This window comes from Muscardinus avellanarius (assembly GCF_963383645.1).
Source record: "Muscardinus avellanarius genome assembly, chromosome: 2".
Taxonomy (NCBI): domain Eukaryota; kingdom Metazoa; phylum Chordata; class Mammalia; order Rodentia; family Gliridae; genus Muscardinus; species Muscardinus avellanarius.
In genome coordinates this window covers 65,946,490-65,962,267 of record NC_137787.1, presented here as the reverse complement: position 1 = coordinate 65,962,267, position 15,778 = coordinate 65,946,490, and the positions used below count along the sequence as shown (strand labels likewise).

General features: G+C 36.5%; 1 protein-coding gene across 1 annotated transcript in view; it reads left to right on the top strand.

Moving 5' to 3' along the window:
- Positions 1 to 15,778, top strand: part of UBR3 (ubiquitin protein ligase E3 component n-recognin 3) — a gene marked incomplete at both ends in the record, with an annotated part of 174,804 nt that overhangs the window by 44,301 nt on the left and 114,725 nt on the right. The window contains 4 exon segments of the mRNA XM_080689213.1: positions 3,346 to 3,476; positions 5,313 to 5,541; positions 10,832 to 11,011; positions 11,582 to 11,715. Coding sequence (XP_080545339.1) covers positions 3,346 to 3,476; positions 5,313 to 5,541; positions 10,832 to 11,011; positions 11,582 to 11,715 — 674 coding nt within the window.

The following is a 15,778-nucleotide window of genomic DNA, read 5'->3' as shown; positions in this document are numbered from 1 at the left end:
TCTAATTATACATCATAGTGAGGTTCAAAGTGATACAAACTTACATGCACAGAGCATTTGGTGCGTTTGCCTCTGCAACACATCCTGTTCCCCCTCCCTGTACATGTTAGTGAGATTGGTAGTGAGGCCTTTGGATATGGACATAACATTATTTTAACTGCTTCCTTCATTGGTTCTCCTCCCTCCCCCAGCCCCCTTCCACCATTCTGCTGGTCTCTCTCATTTATCTGAAGTCCCTTTTGTTTCTGATTTTCTCTCCAATGTTCGTGTATGAAATGGAAGTAAACATATGGCCCTCAACTTTCTAATACCGGCTGATCTCAATTAGCATAATATAACCTAGTTTCATCCTACATTTTCCTAAAAATGATATAATTTTTTCTTTTTAATGGCCGAGTAAAATCCCATTGTGTGTATATATCACATATCTGTTGATGGACGCTTAGGTGGGTTCCATAATTTGGCTATCGTGAGCCAGGTATGGTGGTGTGTGCTTGTAATCTCAGTACTTGGGGAGACTGAGACAAGAGAATCATAGGAAGATCATTGAGACAGAAGGATCAGCAATTTATTGAGGTCCTTCCCAACTTAATGAGACCCTGTATCAAAATAAAAAAATAAAATAGGGCCGGGGATGTAGCTCAGAGGTAGAGCACCCCTGGGTTCAATCCCCAGTATCACATCAACCAAAACTCAAACCCAAACCAAACCGAACCAAAACAAAAAACACCCAAAACAAATAATTTGGCTATTGTGAATTGTGCTGCTATAAACATGGGTATGCCTGGGTCACTACAGTATTCTGACTTTCTTTGGAGAAGATTCTAAGGAGTGGTATAGCTGGGTCATATGATTGATTCCTAATATTTTGAGGAACCTTCATACTGATATCTATAGTGGTTGTATTGATTTGCATTCCCATTAGTGGTATATAAGAGTTTCTATTTCTCCACATCTTCACCAGCATTTATAATTATTATATTACTTTATATTTTTGTTTTGTTGTGGTACTGGGAATTGAACCTAGGGGTGTTTTACCTGCAAGACACATCCTCAGCCCTATTTTATGTTTTTTATTTTGAAACAGGGTCTCACTGAGTTGCTGAGTTTGGCCTGGAACCTGTGATCCTCTTGCCTTAAGATTCTTCTGTCTCAGCCTCCCAAGTACTGAGATTACAAGTATGTGACACCACTCCCGGCTCCATAGTATGAATTCTAAGATTAATAGCACTAGTTTTGTTTAGCCTTGTGAATATCTTAGGAAGCACTTATTTGTGAATGATTTTTTTGTAATCTGAATTATCTGAAAATTTTAGTTGTGTAAGTGAGAATTCAATTTGGTACAGAAATGTGCTGGGGATTATATTTTAATTGGAAATTATAGTTGTTATATTTCTACTAGATTCTTACTTTTTTTGGTACTTATTTCTTTTTCTGCTAGGTATTAAACCCAGAAGCATTCTATTTCTGAGCTACATCCTCAGCCATTTTTTATTATTTTGTTTTGAAATAAGATCTCCATAGGTTGTTGAAGCTATCCTTGAACCTTTGATTTTTCTTGCCTCAGCCTCCCAAGTCCTGGGATTACAAGCGTGTACCACCACACTTGTCTTGGTTATAGTCTTATCAGAAAAAAGTAATATAGAGATGGTTGTGGTGTTCCTCACTTGTAATCCCAGGACTTGGGAGGCTGAGATAGGAAGTTTGCAGATAAGAGGACAGACTCAGCAAGTAGTGAGCCTCATCAACCTAGTGAGACCCTGTTTCCAAACAAGAAATAAAATGAGGATGGGAGAGTGGAGCTCAGAGGTAGAATGCATCTGGGTTCAATCTCCATTACCACAAATTAAAAAAAAGAAAGAAAGAAAAAGATAATATATTGGAGTAAGCAACACATTAGTAGTTTTTTCTAATGAAGTTAGTACTTTATTTATGATGGATAATTTTAAAGAGATGGCTAAATTATTGAATCATGTAAAGGTTTTTATCCTTTTTCCTAAAAATTAAAAAATTAAATAATTTAGGCTTTCTTATTTTCTTAGTAATATTTATTTTTAGTGTAAAAATATTTTTTTAAATTTAGTACCATGAATATTGTTCTTGCAAGATAATTATAGGATAAGTATCCCTTATCTGAATGCTATAATTTGAGGAATGCTCAACCTATATTTTGAATCTTAGTAGAAAATTTAGATAAGTGGTCTATTTTTAAGGATGAGTAATATTTATTTATTTATTTTTGCAGTATTGGGGATGGAACCCAGGGGCATTCTACCTCCAAGCTACACCCCAGCCCTATTTTTTATTCTTTAGTTGGAAACAGGGTCTCACTGAGTTGCAAAGGGCCTAAATAATAGCTGAGGCTGTCTCTGAACTGTGATTCTCCTGTCTCAGTCTTGCCAGTGCTCAGGTTACAAGCATGCGCCACCACGCTGGGCTCTTATTTTAATTTTAATTAATTAATTAATTTATGGTACTGGGGATGGAATCCAGGGACATTCTGCCTTTGAGCTACACTCCCAGCCCTATTTTTTATTCTTTAGTTGGAAATAGAGTCTCACTGAGTTTCTGAGAGCCTCAGTAAGTAGCCAACAATCCTACGCAATCTACACAGTTCTCCAGCCTCAGCCTCCCAAGCACTAGGATTACAAGCATGCACCATCATGCCCGGCCGGCTCTTATTTTTAAAGTAACAATAAGCCAGGTGTGGTGGTTTAGGCTTGTAATCCCAGTACTTAGAAGACTGAGATAGGAGGATTGCAGGGTCATGGCAAGCCTCAGTAACTTAGTGAGGCCCTCCACAACTTAGTGAGATCCTGTTTTAAAATAAAATAGGTAAAATAGGGATGGGGGTAGCTCAGAGGTAGAATGTTCCTGGGTTCAATCCCTAACACCATACACAAAGAAAAAAAGTAACTATATAAAAATATAAGAATGAAATGTTTTGTTGTTTATATGCTGTAGAAATTAGAAAAATGAATATTTTTGCTATTATTTATTTTCTCACACAGAGTAGGAACTGGGATATTTTGTCTTTTGGGTTTTTAGGGAAAAGGGGAGGGGAAATACTGACAGGACTATGTGTAATCTTTCTAAAAGCATTCTCAGCTCTTTTGCAGGCTGTGTGTGTCTGTGTGTTATCTCCCTGTGCAAGAGCAGCTTTTACTTTTGCAGAGGCTGCTTTTGTTTTCTCTGCTCAAGGACAGCACAGAACATAGAGCTTTAACTATTTAAGTACTGGGATATAGCTGCCTAAATGTTACAAAAAGGGGCTCTGTATGCATTTTTACTTTTAGCTATTGATACTGGGTCAATCAAGTGATCAATTTTCTCTTTCTTATGCAGATCAGTCCATAATGGATGTTTTAAAGCATAAAAGTTTTCTAGAAGAACTATTGTTTTGGACAATAAAGTATGAATTCCCTCAGAAGATGGTAACTTTTTTACTCAACATGCTTCCAGATCAAGAGTATAAGGTATCCATCTATTTTTCTTTCATTCTGAATTTCCCTTTCTTTGCTCTGTCATTATTAAATCCTTTGTGATATATTTTTCAGCTGAGACTTATAGTGTAGATCTGAGCATTGATATAACACTATGAGAGCATTAGCTTAGTTTTTTGCTAACATAGGGTCTGCATAATTCTTAAAAATTTCACAAGAAAGTGTTGCTTTTCTGTGTGGAATTTGGTCTGAAAGCAATGCTGAAGGACAAACATGAAAAACAAATGCAGAGGTAAATATGCAGGTAGAAAGTGTTCTAAGTCTACTACTGAAGGAGACACATAGGTGCTGTGACAGTGTTTAATGGGGCAACTGAATTTATATTGTGGTGGTAGCATAGGACAAGCATGAGGTTAGTAGTTGCAGGTACAGTAGTTAAAGAGTTACTGACTTAGGTACAAGTGTAGGTTGGTGAAGTTTCTAGATCCATACTGTGTGTCACCTGGGTCACCTCTTAGCACCATATGGTGAGGTATGGCAAAGTAATATATCTTAAAGAAAAAAAAAAAAGGCATGCAGTAGTTCTTATGGTATATTTAAAAAAATGACATTTTAATAGTATTCTTGTTTTGTGTGTCATTTTATACTTTCTTAAAAAATGTAACAGAGGAAACGTACATGTTTCAAGGAAAGGAAAAAAAAAGTAAATGTAAGTATACTGTAGAAATTCATTTAGATACTTGGTGAGCTCTTTTATCAATAGAAGTTCCCTTTTGTGGAGTATCACATTGACTCAGTTGTTCCAGTAGAATTAAATTCTCTTTGATTGGATCTGAGACTTCAGATTTTGTTGTTAAAGTAGATAGTATAGAGCAAAGATATATACTTAAGACATTAAATTGATAAAATTGTGAGCAAAATGAAATTTTGTATTTTTTTTTTTTTTGCTGGTTTTGGGATGGAACCCAGGGGAATTCAACCTCCAAGCTACACCTCCTGCCCTATTTTTTATTCTTTAATTTGAAACAAGGTCTCACTAAGTTGCAGAGGACCTCACTAAGTAGCGAAGGCTGTCCTTGAACCACAATCCTCCAGTCTCAGCCTCCTGAATGCTGGGATTACAAGTGTGTGCCACCATGACCAGCTTGAAATTTTGTAATCTTAAAAAACCACAGTATTTATAATTGCTTCAAAACGTAAATTATTTAAAATGTGTTAAATTTTCTTAACCACCAAAATATTTTTCTAATATTCCAAAAAAAGGTAAATATGACTTAAGATGACTGTCAGTTTTGAATTATGTTTTCAGTTACCTTAGGCATCATCCAAAGGTTAGTCTGGAGTGGTGGCCCACACTTGTAAACCTGTACTTGGGAGGCTGCGACAGGAGGATGGAGGGTCTCAGGATTGCCTCCACTACTTAGTGAGGCCCTCCACAACTCAGTGAGACTCTGTTTCAAAATAAAGAATAATAAATAGAGCTGGTGGGGGAGGGGGAGAGTGTAGCTTGGAGGTAGAGTGCCCTGGGTTCAATTCCCAGTTCTGAAAAAGAAGGGCTGTAATAGCTTTAAAATGCCAATATAATATATTGAAAAAAAGAATATATGTTTTTGGTGCTGGGGAGTGAACCTAGGGGCATTCTACCTCTGAGGCATGCCCTCAGACCAATTTAATTTTTTATTTGGAAACAGGGTCTTGCTAAGTTGCTGAGAGCCTTACTAAGTTGCTAAGCTGGCTTTGAACCTGCAATCCTTCTGTCTCAGCCTCCCAAATACTGGGATTACAGGTATGCACCACCATGCCCAGCAAAAAATATTTTAAATTCAAAGTTAAAGTAATATTTTTTTCTTTCTATTTAAAATTTTACAGGTTGCCTTTACAAAAACGTTTGTTCAGCATTATGCTTTCATTATGAAAACACTGAAAAAAAGTCATGAATCAGATACAATGTCTAACAGAATTGTGCATATTAGTGTTCAGTTGTTCAGCAACGAGGAGTTAGCCCGGCAAGTAACAGAAGAATGTCAGCTGCTGGACATTATGGTCACTGTGCTATTATACATGATGGAAAGTTGCCTTATTAAAAGTGAACTACAAGGTAAAGTCCTTGATTTGTCATAATATTTCTGTACCTCTGCCTATTATTTCTTTCTGATCTTTCATCTTAACTTCCACTAAATAATTTATATTATTTGAATATTTGCTATGTATTTGGTGCTCTGTATTGAATACTGTTTATGTGTTGTGTCAGTTAAAATTCTGAATAACTCTGAGATTACATTATTATACTTAAAGATGAGCAAAGTAGCCAGGTGTGGTGGCGTACACTTGTGATCACAGCATTTGGGAGGCTGAGACAGGAGGATCATGGTTCGAGGACAGCCTCAGCTACTTAGTGAGGCCCTTTGCAACTCAGTGAGACCCTGTTTCAAAATAAAGAATTAAAAATAGGGCTGGGGGTGTAGCTTGGAGGTAGAATGTCCCTGGGTTCCATCCCTGGTACTGGAAAAAAAAAAAAAATAGGGCCGGGGGTGTAGCTTAGAGGTAGAATGCCCCTGGGTTCCATCCCCAGTACCACAAAAAAAGAATTTTTTAAAAAAAGACATAGCTGTCTCATTAATAAAATGGAGCTAAGAATATAAAAGTATTGAGAAAAGAGCCTGGTGTATGGTAAGTGTTCAAAAGACAGTAGCTATCTTAATTAGCTAGGTATTTTTATACATAAGGCATTTTGCCTTGCACTGAGCATATGTCAAATTTCAGCAATAATGAGAAAATAGGAACTGTTATGCACAAGGAAGCAAAGTGGAACAAGGCAAGACTCAGCTACAAGATCTCTCCTAGTAACGCATGATATATACATATACACACATTGTACTTTTACTTTTTATATTAATTTCTCCACCCCATACTACTTTGTGGTTCCAAACACAACTTTTCATGTCCCAGAAATATTACAGTTTTCTTCTGGAGCAGTTTTGTTTTAAGGTAGAATCTGAAGCCACGTATTCATATACATTTGGATGTTTGTTGATGCTCCTAATCCCAGAGTCATCATCTTCTGTCTTGCAGATCAAACCGCTTATTGGAATATGTTATTTAGATATCTTTTATTACCTCAAACACAATATTCACAACAAAAACTTACTATCAGACTGTCTTCTTTTCCAATTAGTCTGTGTGTATATGCTTTTAACGTATATGAACAAGTGAGCCTGTTTTTTTTTTTTTTTTTTTTTTTTTTAACCATTGTCTAACCATCTACATAGTGGCCCATCCTAAAAACCTGCAAGTCATCTTGACTTCTTTTCCCTTTGTAGATAGAGCAAACGTTACCAACTCTGTCATTTTAACCTAAATATCTTATCCATTTCTCTTCATCTCTGCAACATGGTGCCTCTGTTACCATAGTTAAAACCATTGCCATCTCTATGCTGTTTTATTCCTAGTCATCACAAGCCTCCTTTAGTCTCTTTCCATGCTATGCCACCGGTCATGTTTTCTTTGTTAACCGCCCCCCCCCCCATTGGTTTACTGTTCTTTTCACATGAACTCTTAAGTGGTTTGTAAGGCCCTCTAGTCTCATGTGTCACGCTTATCCTCTGCTTTACTTGACAAATACGTCAACCTTTTTGTATATGCTGCTTCCTTAGCTAGCAGGAGCAAAGGAACTAGAGATGCCCGCCCATCTTTAGTTTATCTGGCTAGTCCTAACTCCGGTTTCATTTTATAGGTCTCTATTTAAATATTGTGTACTCAGGAGAGTCTGTTCTTGAATTGTAGACTAGCTTTATTTATTTTTAAACTCCTGTACCTTTCCTGTTATAGCCTTTATCACACTCTGTTCTCCTAAATGTTAATCTTAGTGGAGGGGGAAAGAGGAAGAATATTTATGTTATGATTTATTTTTCTTCTTTATTCTCAAGAGATTAGTAGAATACCTGACCCTTAGTAGGTGCTGAATAAATATTTGTTGATGAGTGAATTTTATTTGTTACTGAATCATTGCTGTCTGTATCTGCAGTGAGGAAAGAACCAGTTTTGGTAAAAATAGAAGTCTTAATTGTTTTATTTCATTAAAGACTCAGTCTTTTTCACAAGTGGTATTTAAAGCAGTGTCAGAAAAAGCGACTTTGATTATATATTCTGCTTATTCATCTTCTGTTTCAATTAAATGGGACAGTGATTTTCAGTGTTTTTTTTTTTTTTGTGATTGTTGATCCCAACATCCATCAACACTGTCCCATCAATGTGACTGGCTCACCGCTCACAGTGGCAGTAGTTGTCAGTCAGGGGTTTGCTTTTCAGTATCTTAGGTGTGGGTAGTTTGAGAATGTCCCCTTGCCCCTACTTCCTTCTCCAGTTATTCACTTACTGTTTTTCATTCATTGAGAAGCAATGGAAGACAGGATACTTCATTGGGTCATGTTCTTACCTTTTGTTAAATAAGAATTAGGTAAAATATTTCCATGAACGAAAACATAGGTATGGAAATTAAGTACAGTTAAGACCCTCCTCACTGTTGAATTTGTAGATAGGTGGTTAGTTGAAAAAAAAAACTGGTAAAAGTAAGGAATCATTTAAAAATATACACATATACATCTTAAACATTGCATTTTATATATATATATATTTATTTATTTATATACATATATGTATTTTGAGGTACTGGGGTTGGAACCCAGGGACATTCTACCTCAGACTTACACCCCCAGTATTATTATTATTATTATTATTATTATTATTATTATTTATTTATTTTTTTTTTTTTGGTGGGAATAGGGGTAGAACCCAGAGGCTTCTACCTCTCAGCTATATTCCCAGACCTATTTTATATTTTATTTGGAAACAGGGTCTCACTAAGTAGCTGAGGCTGGCTTCGAACCTGTGCGATCCTCCTGTCTCAGCCTCCCAAGTGCAGGGATTACAAGCATGCACCACCATGCCCAGCTTCTGTTTTTTATTCTTTGTTTTGAAATAAGTTCTCATTAAGTTGCTGAGGGCCTCATTAAGTAGATGAGACTGTCAGTGAATCTGCAATCCTTCTGTCTCAGCCTCCCAAGTACTGGGATTACAAGCATGCACCACTACGCCTGGCTAATATTGTATTTTAAATTTAAACATAAAAATGCATGCTCATTCTCCAGTCTTTTAATTCTGGGCAAACAATTTTTAGGATATGGTTTCTTTGGAGTTTTATCTCCATCTTTCTTTTTCTTTTTCTTTTTTTTTTTTAATGATACTGAGGATTGAATCCAGAGGCATTCTACCCCCAGCCCTATTTTTTATCCTTTATTTTGAAACAGGGTCTCACTAAGTTGCAGAATGCCTCACTAAGTAGCTGAGGCTGGCTATGAACCTGTGTTCCTCTTGTCTCAGCCTCTCAAGTACTGGGATTTTAAGTATGTGCCACTATGCCCAGCTATCTTATCTTTCTTATATCTGTATATCATCAACTGTGAATTCCAGAATCAGTCTCTTTAGAGTTAGAATATAAAGGTCTTTTTGAAGCAATCTGGATATAAAATACAGGCTTTTATGACTTTTCTGTTATAAGGGTTTTTAAGCTATTTCCCCCCTTTACTTATTCTTATGGCCATACCACAGCATATGATCCAGTTTCTGTAATACCTCTTATTATGCATTTGTATTACATTAGTTTATATACTTTATAAACACTTTATATACACTTTATAATTATGATAAAAAGAACAATTAGAAGCCATTCGTGGTGACGCACACTTGTAATCCCAGCATTTGGGAGGTTGAGACTAGAGGATCGTGGTTTTTGGACAGCCTCAGCTACTTAGTGAGGCCCTTTGCAACTTAATGAGACCCTGTTTCAAAATAAAAAATAGGGGCAGGGGGTATAGCTCAGAGGTCGAGTGCCCCTGGGTTCCATCCCCAGACCTGCCCCCCCAAAAAAAATTAGCATGAATAGAAACAAAAAGTAGCTGGATAAAACCATATTCTTCAGCGTGTATGCTAAAAATAAAAAAAATTAACAGCCAGGTCAGGTGGTACATGCTTGTAATTCCAGTACTTGGGAGGCTGAGACAGGAGGATGGAGGTTCATGGACAGCCTCAGGAACTTAGTGAGGCCCTCTGCAACTTAGTGAGATTCTGTTTTAAAATAAAGAATAAAAAATAGGGCTGGGAGTGTAGCTTGGAGGCAGAATGTCCCTGGGTTCAACCCCCAGTATTGCAAAAAAAAAAAAAAAAAAAAAAGTCTAATGTGTATTAGTATGTTTTACAGTGGGAATGGAGGGATTCCTTAGTCCAGAGAATCAGTTAAACTGGAAAAGATTAAGATAGCTAATGCATATGTATTAATAAGTTCTAATGATAAAGAAATTTGTATAGCCTACTTTTCTTCCACCCAACAGTGTACTAAAATTTGAGGATTTTAAGTCTTAAGAGGCTTATGTCTTTTTTGTTCTTTAATCTTTTTTTATTTTGGTACCAGGGACTGAACACAGGGACTACCATATCTGAGCTACATCTCCAGCTAACTCTCTCACTTGCTCTTTTTCTCTTTCTTTCTTCTTTCTTTCTTTCTTTCTTTCTTTCTTTCTTTCTTTCTTTCTTTCTTTCTTAGAACTAAATATTTTATCATTAGAATCAAGAAAATAAGGTTTTATAAGCATATAAATAGCTAAATATTATGTAATATGTAGGCTATATGATATTTTAGTAATGTTCTAAGTTCATTATATTAGCATTCTCCTTTAATTGCTTTAAGATAATGCATTTTTCAGCTGTTTATGGTGGCTCATATCTGGAATCTCAGTACTTGGGAAGCGGAGACAAATAGATCATAGGTTTGAGGACAGCCTCAGCAAAGTAGTGCAACTCTCAGCAACTTAGTAAGACCTTGTCTCAAAATAAAAAATAAAAAGGGCCCTAGGGTGTAGCTCAGAGGTAGAATGCTCCTGAATTCAATCCCAGTTATCCCCTGTCCCCACCAAATATGTATTTTTTCCATTTTACAGATGAGAAAGTTGATTCAGAATCTAAATAACACACTTAGAGCTATATAGGTTTTAAAATTGGTAGGCTAGGCCGGGCATGGTGGCACATGCTTGTAATCCCCGCACTTGGGAGGCAGAGACAGGAGAATCATGCAGGTTCGAAGCCAGCCATACGCGCTGGCTTAGGAGACCCTGTTTCCAAATAAAAATGTAAAAAATAGGTCTGGGAGTGTAGCCTGGAGGTAGAAGGGCTTCCAGGAACCCCAGTACCACCCAAAAAAAAAAAAAAAAAAAAAAATTGGTAGGCTAGGGTTTGGATTTAGGTGTCTTTGATCGTAAGGTGTGTGTATTCTCTATCTTGGTAAAATTGTTTTTTAAAGTTATTTATTTTGGGTGGTGTGTGTGCTTTTTTCTTAGATGAAGAAAATAGTTTACATGTCGTGGTGAACTGTGGAGAAGCATTATTGAAGAATAATACTTATTGGCCTCTTGTTAGTGATTTTATTAACATTCTTTCTCATCAAAGTGTGGCTAAGAGATTTTTGGAGGATCATGGCTTGTTAGTTACATGGATGAACTTTGTATCTTTCTTTCAAGGTATGAATTTAATCTTTTTGCTAATTTTTTGTTAACAAAATGCCTAATGCTAAAATATTAAATACTAATTAAAAACAATAATACATCATTCAGGTTACTCAGTGTCTCATTATTTTGATCAAATGTTATTTATATAAACTTTTATAAGTTCATAAAAACATCAGGAAGAAAAATAAACATCAGTTAAGAAAATTATCAAATTATTAAAAGGAAACAAGAGTATAACTTTAATATCACAAATCATTAATCTAGAAATGTGAAATCTATTTTTCAAGAAAGAACATTTTCATAAAAATTTCAACTAGAATCAATTAAAATTGTCTTCACTTTCTTAAAGATTATCAAGTATGTTATATAAGAGATATTCACAAAGTGTTTCTGTGAAAACCTAATTTGTAAAAAAGTTTTAGGACTAGATTATTTCATATCTTTTAATTATTTCCATATATATTATGTTATATATGCCATTTGTTTGCATAAAATGTGCTGGATACTAGGAAATGTTTTTCTTGATTATTAATCTCAATATTTCTATTTAACAAGGCCTGTATATACTTTATTCTTTGCAAGGTATGAACTTAAACAAACGAGAACTAAATGAGCATGTGGAATTTGAGTCTCAGACCTACTATGCTGCCTTTGCTGCTGAACTTGAGGCCTGTGCACAGCCAATGTGGGGGCTCTTATCACATTGTAAAGTTAGGGTATGTTGGAAATGTTTTTATTAATTTCTGTATTTGCTTTAAATATAATATAAGTAAAAAATCTGTGAAAACATTGGCATGTTTATTTGTAGTCAATTTATGGGGTTTAATTCTGTTTCAAATTGAATTCTACTTTCCAGAAGCTGACTTGAGACAATAATTTTGATTTCTAGGCAGGTCAAAATTAATTTATACTACTAGATCTTCCCAGCTTGCTCCTGCATTTTTTTTTTTTTTAAGTACTGGGGATTGAACTCAGGAGCATTCTACCTCCGAGCTACATTCCCAGCCCTATTTTTAAATTATTTTATTTGAAACAGGGTCTAACTAGGTTGCAGAGGGCCTCACAAGTAGCAGAGGTTGGTTGGGAACCTGTGATCCTCCTGTCTCAGCCTCCCAAGTACTGGGATTACAAGTGTGCGCCACCACGCACAGCTTCAGCTTGCGTCTATTTGAATGGTCTTTGGGACATCATAAATCTCTATATTCATCTTTTTTTTTTTTTTTTTGTACTGGGGATGGAAGCAAGGGGCATTTTTATTTTTTATTCTTTCTTTTTTTGTTTTTGTTTTGGTGGTACTGGGGTTATACTCCCAGACCTATTTTATATTTTATTTGGAAACAGGGTCTCTTAAGCCAGCAAGGCTGGCTTCGAACCAGCGCCATCCTCCTGTCTCCGCCTCCCAGGCTCAGGGATTACAAGCGTGCGCCACCACGCCCGGCTTTATTCTTTATTTTGAAACAGGGTCTCACTAAGTTGTGGAGGGTCTCACTAAGTAGTGGAGGCTGACCATGAACCTGGCAATCCTCCTGTCTCAGACTCCCAAGTACTGGAATTATAGCATGGGTCACTACATCTGGCCTCTACATTTATCTTTATTGTTTTTTTTTTAACCCATTACCAGTTGCCTCATGCTTCTTGCCTTTATTTTAAGGGAAAAGGATAATCCTAAATAGAGTTTACAGTATTATAAGCACAAAATAAATTTTATACAACTTTTTATTGATTATAAAATTATGCTGGCTCTCCAGAATCCTAGGCCAGTCCAGACAAATGAAATCTCCTAATCCTATTTTTTTTTTTTTTTTTGTATGTGTGTGTTTAGTAGTAGTAGGGATTGAACCTAGGGGCATTCTACCACTGAACTACAATCCCAGCCCTATTTTATATTTTATCTTGGAATAGGGTCTTACTAAATTGTGGAGGGCCTCACTAAGTTGTTGAGGCTGGCTATGAAGCTGTGATCCTCCTGGCTAAGCCTCCCAAGTACTGTGATTACAAGTGTGCACCACCTTATCTGGTTCTCCTAACCCTGTTAACCCAAAAGCAGTTTACTAAGATTTCCTCTTGTGATCCCATGAAGTTTGGTCTGTTAGCTTGTACCAGTAAGCATGCTCATTTAAAATTATTTGAACTCAGCCAGGCGTGGTGGCGCACGCTTGTAATCTCTGTGCTTGGAAGGTGGAAACAGGAGGATGGCGCTGGTTTAAGAGACCCTGTTTCTAAATAGAAAGTATAAAAATAAGTCTGGGAGTGTAGCCTGGAGGTAGAGTTTCCAGGAACCCCAGTACCACCAAAATAAAATAAATAAATAAATAAATAAATAAATAAATAAATAAATAAATAAAATTATTTGAACTCATTAAAAATTATTTGAACTTCTCAGTTAATTCATTTATCCTTCAAAAAACAAAGCAAACAATCCGGGCGTGGTGGCGCACACTTGTAATCCCAGCATTTGGGAGGCTGAGACAGGAGGATCATGGTTCACAGACAGCCTCAGCTACTTGGGCCCTCTGCAACTCAGTGAGACCGGTTTCAAAATAAAGAACAAAAAATTGGGCAGGGGGTGTGGCTTGGAGGTCAAATTCCTCTGGGTTCCATCCCCAGACCCACAAAAACAAAACAAAACAAAACAAAAAAACAAACAAGAGGTTAATTGGGCAGCAAAGCCTGCTCTTACTTACAGATAATGTGAGGCCCTTTTGCATCTACCTTTTTTTGTGTGTGTGGTGCTGGGGATTGAACCCAGGGGCATTCTATCTCTGAGCTACATCTCCATCCCTATTTTATTTTTTATTTGGAAACAATGTCTTGCTAAATTGCTGATAGCCTCACTAAGTTGCTGAGACTGGCTTTAAACCTGCTATTCTCTTGTTTTAGCCTCCCAAGTACTGGGATTACAGGCGTGCACTACCACACCTGGCTACTTTTTAGGATGTGTCCCAGCTGGGTGTGGTGGTGCATGCTTATAATTCCACTATTTGGTAGGCTGAGACAGGAGACTCATAGGTTCGAGGATAGCATCAGCAAGCAGTGAGACTTTTTAGCAACCTATAAAGAACCTGTTTCAAAATAAAAATAAAATAGGGCTGGGGTTATAGGTTGGAGATAGAATGCCCTTGAGTTCAATCCCTAGTACCTAAATAAATAAATAAATGTATTTGTTCTTTAAGTAGATTTATATTTTTCCCATGAGTTCAGTTGTTTTCTAAATGTAGATGTATTAAAACTTTATTATAGTCTAATTAGGTTCAATTTTTAACAGATCAGATTATTCATGTAAATCTTACAGATACATTAATTTTCTCAGGTTCTTAATTAACTTTTTTGTGTGTATAGATGTCGTATGTGTGGGAGATCAAACCCAGGGGCTTTCTACCTCTGAGCTATACTCCCTGTCTCAGCTTTCCAAGTACTGGAATTACAGGCATGTGCCACTATGCCTGTTTTTGTGTGTTTTTTTTTTTTTTTTTTTTTTGTAGAACTAGGGATTGAATCCAGGGCCTCACATACGCTAAGAGGTACTTTATGCCTCCATCCATTAATTTTTTTTTCAATATTTTAAGACCATTTGTTCATGCTGTATTTCCTTTGTGTCCTTCATGTTATCTAATGATATCTTAAATGATGCAGTTGTCTAATCTAGAAACTTTCCCTTTGCTGTGCTGTTTGACTTGTAATCAGGTGCCATAAATCTATCTTCCATTTAAAAAATATCTTCTTTCGCCAGGCGTGGTGGCACATGCTTGTAAACCCAGCATTTGGGAGGCTGAGGCAAGAGGATTGCGGTTTGTGGGCAGCCTCAGCTACTTAGTGAGGTTCTTTGCAACTAAGTGAGACCCTGTTTCAAAAAATAAAGAATAAAAAATAGGGCTAGGGGTGTAGCTTGGAGGTAGAATGTCCCTGGGTTCCATCCTCAGTACCTAAAAAAAATAAGAATCTCCTTTCTACTTCCTTCCTGCCTTTATTTCTTTATATTTAAAAATACAGATTACTAAGTAATTTCCTAGTTATTTTCTTGCCTATAGACTTCCTACTATAATTCATTGTACTGGTTACTTTTCTAAACTCTCTATATCCTTTTTTTTTTTTTTTGTGGTACTGAAGATTGAACCTAAGAGCATTCTACCTCTAAGCTACATTTCCAGCTCCATTTTTGTTCTTTATTTTGAAACAGTGTCTCACTAAGTTGCAGAGGGTCTTACTACGTAGCTGAGGCTGGCCATGAACCTGCAAACCTCCTGTCTCAGCCTTCTAAGTACTGGGATTACAAACACGTGCTTTATGTCTGCTAGGCAAATGCTCTACCACAGAACTATATTCCCAACCCAGTCCAAGAAGGGTTTTTTTTGTTTGTTTGTTTTAATTTGGTACTAGGGATTGAATCCAGGGGCATTCTACCTCTGAGCTATACTCCTAGCCATGTTTTATTTGTTATTTGGAATAGGATCTTGCTATTTTGTTGAGGCTCTTGCTAAGTTGCCAAGACTGGCCTCGAATCTATGATCATCCTGTTTCAGGCTTCCATGTACTGGGATTTCAGCATATCTGACTCAATGAAGATATTTAATTAGGGGTTTGATATAGTTAAATTCACACTTAAAAATCATTCTGGTTCCTGGTGAAGACTGGGTTGGGAAGAAGATAAAGTAAGTGGGAAGCAGCAAGACCAATTAAGTGCTATGATAAATTGGTCTTACATATATGTAGAAAAAAAAAGACATAATAGTAGAGTAGAATGGTGGTAGAAGTGGAGACAGAGACTGAAGGAATGGGAAA